The sequence below is a fragment of the Rhinolophus hipposideros genome (assembly GCF_964194185.1).
Source record: "Rhinolophus hipposideros genome assembly, chromosome: 11".
Lineage (NCBI taxonomy): Eukaryota > Metazoa > Chordata > Mammalia > Chiroptera > Rhinolophidae > Rhinolophus > Rhinolophus hipposideros.
In genome coordinates this window covers 52079462-52085941 of record NC_138057.1, presented here as the reverse complement: position 1 = coordinate 52085941, position 6480 = coordinate 52079462, and the positions used below count along the sequence as shown (strand labels likewise).

General features: G+C 52.8%; 1 protein-coding gene across 1 annotated transcript; it reads left to right on the top strand.

The window, feature by feature from the left end:
* Window positions 1-1379: 1379 nt before the first annotated feature.
* On the top strand, window positions 1380-4676 carry LOC308505384 (olfactory receptor 13J1-like; the record flags this gene model as incomplete). The annotated part of the gene is made up of 1 exon (XM_081067493.1): window positions 1380-4676. The coding sequence occupies exon 1, from the start codon at window positions 3741-3743 to the stop codon at window positions 4674-4676; it is 936 nt and encodes a 311-aa protein (XP_080923619.1). The 5' UTR covers window positions 1380-3740.
* Between the last annotated feature and the right edge of the window lie 1804 nt (window positions 4677-6480).

The following is a 6480-nucleotide window of genomic DNA, read 5'->3' as shown; positions in this document are numbered from 1 at the left end:
GATTTCTAAATATACTCTGTATAATTGGGTCTTTGGGACATCATCCCTGAAGCACCCCCAAGTTTCTAAGCTGGGCACATTTCCCCTCTCCCTCCAAACTGCTTGGGGATTACACAGCCTCTTGGCAAACAGGGAGCTTTGAAAGGTGCCTCTTTCATTTGGCCTGCTCCCTGGGAGGCTGTCAGACAGGATGGAGCTGTAAGCTTCCCAGGTCAGGGAGTGCCTGGCTGCACACAGTAAACTATTGGGGACCCCATGCCACCTCAAGCCCAACAGAATTTTCGAATTCTACCAAACTTGACACACTTCATAGAAGCCTACCGAAGTCTAAGCATTTTGTCTAATTCCACCAAATTCTAAAAGTTCCTCTTAATTCTATCTAGTTGCAAATAATTCACCGAACTCTCTGAAAGTCTAGGTCTGTTTTCTTAGTTTGGAAAGCTGAGTCAGTGTGAAACCCTGTGGCCTCCCACTGGGTTCCAGGCCTGTTGTTTGATGTGCATTCCCCCAGCTCCAGTCAGAGAAGGTCCCTGGTCTCACACCCTCTGAAACGTTTCCCAGGGAGCCAGGAACATGCTTCTGGAAGAGCCTGAAGGTAAGTGAAAACATGGGGATGTGAAAGCAAAGAAAGGGGCCTTGTGTGGGAGTCAGGAGCCCAGAGAATTACAGCCTTAGCTTCCCCCTCTAACTCACTGTGTGATGCTGGGCAAGCCCCTTGCCCTTTCTGGGCCTCAGGTTCCCCATATATAACAAGGGGGTGGTCTTGCTGATCTGTAAGCCCCCCTTCCCAGCTCTGTGAGTGTCCCATAAGCTGGGAACAGTTCTTTGGCAGCCTGCTCATGCCCCATTTGTCTTAGCCCCAGGAAGTCACAACAAGACAGAAAGAAGTTGGCTGTGACCAGGCCAGAAGCTTCAACTTGGCCTTCAGAACCTGGATGAGGAGAAGAGGGACGTGGTACCCCTGTGGGCTGGCAGGGGTAGGCAACTTACAGGAAGCGAGAGAGAGGTGAGCACCATAGTAGAGGTAAAAACACAGGGTGTGGGGCACAGAGAGAGGGCTCAAGGTGCCAGGAGAGGATAAAGGAAGGCTCCCTCCGTCCCCCCGGGGAAGGTGGTATTTGAAGTGGATTTTAGGTGGTACTGGGCCAGGAGAGAACTGAAAGCAGAATGGACACTGTGGGCTCTGCAGACAAAGCTTCCTGGCCCTGCTTTGGTAACCGGAGCTCCACGGCCACATCCCTTCTGGCCCTTCTTCCCGCAGGCCCCATCGCCCAGCTGAAGGAGGAGAGGTAGAGCAGCGAGGCTCAGATCCTCAGCGCTCAGGCTGGGAAGCAGACCAGACCCTGCGCTGGTTCGGGGACCTGGGCCCTGTTCTGAGGTTGCTTTGTCCTCCTCGTTCATCCCGGGCAGAGATTGCTCCCCACTCTCAGGGCTGCTCCTTCTTTAGTGCCACTTCTAGGGCCCCTGCTGGTCTCTACGAACCTCCTCCCAAGGAGAAGTAGTCCTGCCAAGCCTCTGACACCCTGGTCACAGGTCCAACGGTCTGCACTACTGGTTCTGGGAGGGAGTGTGTGTGCATGTGTGTGTGCATGTGTGTGTGAGAGCAAGAGTGAGAGTGCCCACTCCACGTGTACATACTCGTGTGAATGACCATCCATGCACACATGAGCCTATGTGTGACATGCATACTCATAGGCACATATGCGTGTACCTGGGTGTCAAATAGGTGTTTGTGCACACACACACACAGGTGGGTGCATCTGTGCTGACCCTATGTGGGTGTATGTGTTTTCTAACAGGTAATCAGTGGCTGCAGATGTTTGCTAGTGACTTTAGGAGATAAATTTTAGTGTGTGGAACCATGCAGAGGCGGCTGTGGCCTGACCTGGTCACAGGGGCGGCAGGAAAGCATACCACCAACTCCGTACCTCACCCCAGCCCTGGTGCAGTGCCTGCTGTTAGTGACACTCTACTGAATGGGGCTGCCTCTCCAGGAACCCAGCCTCAGATTTGCCCAGCCAAAATCTGAAGGCAGCTCATAGCTCATACTCCCGACCCCACAATGTTTCTAGACACAATCAAGCTGAGGCAAGACCTTCTGTCTGAGCTCCCAGGGCTCGGTCACAGCTCTCCTTACTGCAGAAGTGGCCCTTTACCCCCTGAGGTAGGGCCCAGAGCTCCAGACCCTGCGTAAAATTATGTCAGTGGGAGTAACGCGCTTCCTGTCACTAGAGTCATGCAAACAGAAGCAGGATGAGGCTGGGCATTAGAGAGGATTTCTGCCTGGGAATGGTTTGAATTCAGTGGCCTGGGAGCACATGTGTCTTCATTTGTTTCCCTAATGCCTCGCATGATACCTGGCATGTGGTAGGAACTCAATCAATTCTTGATTCTAGAACAAATAAATGTGAGAGGACTAAAAGAAATTGTCTCGTGCAAGGGAGTCATTAAAGGGAATTGGTGCTTGCGCAGTGGGTCCCACAAGTTTATTGACATTGTGCCAAGTACCTGAAACACCAAAGAAAGGTTGAGTCATGCTCCTTAGCTGGTGAAAATCTGTAGAGAAAGACATCCATCTAGTGCAATAAGAGAACCACCAACATTTGGGGCTTGACAGAAGCAAACATATGCTCTGGGGATGGTGTACAGGTCACAGTGTTGGGAGGACTGCATTCTAGACTCACCTAGCCAGGGACCCACTGTGTGACCTCAGTTTCCCCACCTGCACAATGGGAGATCCAAGCAGGCGACCTCTGAGGGTGCTTTCCATGCTGATGCCCTAGGAGTTCCTGAAGTCAAAGCAGCCTGGCTCAGGTCCAGAGAAAACAGCAGATTTGGGGCTGAGCCAAGAGGTCCATCAAATTTTAGCTCAAAAGGCCACGATGAAAGCACATCCTGAAGGTCAAGTCCCACATAGTAGCGGAAGAAGCAGGCCCTGTGGGGGACAGGTGGACGAGCCCACTGATAGACCCAGAGGCCAGCAGTCCCTCCAATGAGAGGCACAATGTGTGCTTAATGCATGGGGACCAGAACTGACGTGAAAAGTCAGATTTCTACAGGCTGAGGGATAAAGAAGAGCATTCCCATAGTGGGAACAGTGAGAAGCAACGGCTCAGAAGATTCCTTAAAGCCAGGACCCTCTAGCTAGAGACCAGCTAGCCCAGTGGTTCTCAAAGTGTGATACCTTGGTCAGCAGCAGCAGCATTACCCAGACCTATTGAGTCAGAAACTCTGGGGATGGAGCCCAGCAACCTGTGTTTTAACAAACTGTCCAGGTGATTCTCGCAAATTTGAGAAGCTCTGTCCAGCCCATTATTTCCCAAACTGTGTTGGTAGAATATTTATCTACAGTAGGTTAACGGGCACTCTGTAAAGGGAGGATCTATGGCCAAATAAATGTGGAAATCACATGTTCTACACTGCATTTGGAAAGTCACAGATCACAACAGCACATTAAAGGCTCTGAAAAGCCCTGCAGTAAAGAGCTGTACTTGCTTCTGATTCATCCCGTGTTGTCTCAATTTGATTTTTCAGACTGCCTACTAACATTTCCATTCACGCTCTTAGGGAAATGGTGATCCAAATCATTTTCACATGGATAAATTGCAGCCTAGAGGTACAGGGACAGCCCAAAGACCTAGCAATATGCCTCATCCCACAAAGAGGCTCTGTGGGCTCCCCACCATCCTGCACTCTCTTTCCCTCATTTGCAGCTGTGTGTCCCTCTAGAGTCCTGCAGTATGGAGCCGGTCAACAGGACAGAGGTACCTGAGTTCTTTCTGAAAGGATTTTCTGGTTACCCAGCCCTGGAGCGCTTTCTGTTCCCTTTGTGCTCAGCCATGTACCTGGTGACCCTGCTGGGAAACACGGCCATCGTGACGGTGAGTGTGCTGGACGTGCACCTGCACACGCCCATGTACTTCTTCCTGGGCAACCTCTCCATCCTGGACATCTGCTACACGTCTACCTTCGTGCCCCTGATGCTGGTCCACCTCCTGTCAGCCCGGAAGACCATCTCCTTTATTGGCTGTTCAATCCAGATGTGTCTGAGCCTGTCCACGGGCTCCACAGAGTGTCTGCTGCTCGCCATCATGGCCTACGATCGCTACCTGGCCATTTGCCAGCCCCTCAGGTACCCAGTGCTCATGAGCCACCGGCTCTGCTTCTGGCTGGCAGGAGCCGCCTGGCTCCTCTGTCTCTTCAAATCGGTGACGGAGACAGTCATCGCCATGAGGCTGCCGTTCTGTGGCCGCCATGTGGTCAGTCACTTCACCTGCGAGATCCTGGCAGTACTGAAGCTGGCGTGTGGTGACACGTCCGTCAGCGAGGCTCTCCTGCTGATGGGCGCCATCCTGCTGCTGCCCGTGCCCCTGGCATTCATCTGCCTGTCCTACACACTCATCCTGGCCACCATCCTGAGGGTGCCCTCAGCTGCTGGGCGCCGCAAAGCCTTCTCCACCTGCTCAGCGCACCTGGCGGTGGTGCTGCTTTTCTACGGCACTGTCATCTTCATGTATATGAAACCCACAAGCAAGGAGGCCCCTGTCTCCGACGAGGTCTTCACAGTCCTCTACGCCGTGGTGGTACCCATGCTGAACCCTGTCATCTACAGCCTACGGAACAAGGAGGTGAAAGAGGCAGCCAGGAAGCTGTGGGACAGGAGACGGAACAAGTGAGGGTAGTAGGCGAGGCCTCTGAGGACAGTGTGAGGAGCAGGGCTGTGTTTCTGGAATCTTCCTCCCAGAAAGGCCGCACCAAGTCCCACTGACCTGCTGCAGAACAGCTCGTCATCTCCCCTCGCTCCTTCCCCCGGCATCGCTCCCGGCCAGCTCTCAGCATCATCCCTGCATCTTTACACCAGCCCCCTGGCTAGCCTCACGAGTCCAGTCTTATTCCTTCCAATTTATCCTCCAACGGGCTTCCAGAGGGATCTTTTCGAAAAGCACCTGTGATCGCATAGCTCCCCTGACTGAAACCCCAAAATTGCTCCCCACTGCTCTCCGGACAAAGTGCAACATCTTCAGTGCGGCATTTGAGGCGCTTACAAGCTGGCCCTGCTGGCCCTAACTAACCCCCTGGACTTCACCCCACATTCTCCCTCTTGGCAGCCACACAGACCAGCCAAGTGTGAGCCTCAATATTGCCCAGCACTGCCCAGTTCTGTGCTCTTCTTGGTTCTTCCCACAAAGCACCCCCACCCAGCACACAACTCCACATGTAAAAGGACAGCCTGACCCTCACGGCCCAGTGTAAATGCCACCTCCACCAGGAAGCCACCCCACTTTGCTCCTCTCACTGTGCTCCCGTGCTTTATGTTCAGTGTTATTGTAAGAACAGATAGTGTCAGATTCCACTCTTTCCCAAAATCCAACCCTGCCCAACCCCAGGCCCCACACAGATTTCTTAGATAAATACATGAACATATCAATGTAAGAATGTTAATGGCAGAGCCTGGGGTCCTTCCCAAATCTGAGCAGAGCTGAGATGGAGTTCACAGATGACAGCCACTGGAGGTGCCCCTGGGAGGTGACAGCAGAGGCAGTGATGAAGCTGAGTCCAACATTCCCAGATCCCCCAGCACACCTATCACCCCGAGCAGCCCAGGGCCTGGGTTCCCCCATCGCCCTTTAGTGGGAGCAGCAGCAGCTTCTGGCATCTCCCTGCCCGACATCCAGGCCTCCCCTGGTTTGGGGGAGACTTGTACTATGCCTCCTGACCCCCATTCCCTGGGATGCTGCTATAGCTGCCCCTTCTTGGTACTCGACCTTTTCCCAGCCTTGCCTTCTGAGAGTTCAGTGAACACACAGAGGAAACAGACCCATATTCACACAGCATCTCCATTCCATGCCCCTCTCTGGCCTCAGTGGCACTGTCTATATGATGGGAGAGCTGGGCTTGGCCTCCAAGCAGGCAAGCACAGCCCTTGCTTGAGCTCTCAGTTTCTCTCCCAGTCCCCCTTTCTGCTTGTTAGTCAGAACAGAGGCACAGAGGAGATAAGCACACTCTGCTCCCTGCACCTCAACCTTCTCTGACCAAGCCAGAGCAAAGGCTGCCAGCCAAGATGTTCTGCTGGACCTTCAATAAGGCCAGAGTTTGGACTTACCCTATGGGCTTTATTATATATAAGACGCAGTAAAGTAGGTACTGTTGGTGGGGATGGGAATAAATTAAAATGAACTTCCTGCAAAGTGAGTTGGAGTATGAATCAATCAGTTATTAAAAACTTCCAGGTGGTGGCCGGGTGGCTCTGTTGGTTAGAGCGCGAGCTCTCAACAGCAAGGTCGCTGGTTCAATTCCCACATGGGATGGTGGGCTGTGCCCCCGGCAACTAAAAATTGAAAACAGCGACTGGACTTGGAGCTGAGCTGTGCCCTCCACAGCTAGATTAAAGGACAATGACTTGGAGCTGATGGGCCCTGGAGAAACACGCTGTTCCCCAATATTCCCCGATAAAATTTATAAAAACAAAAACTTCTAGAC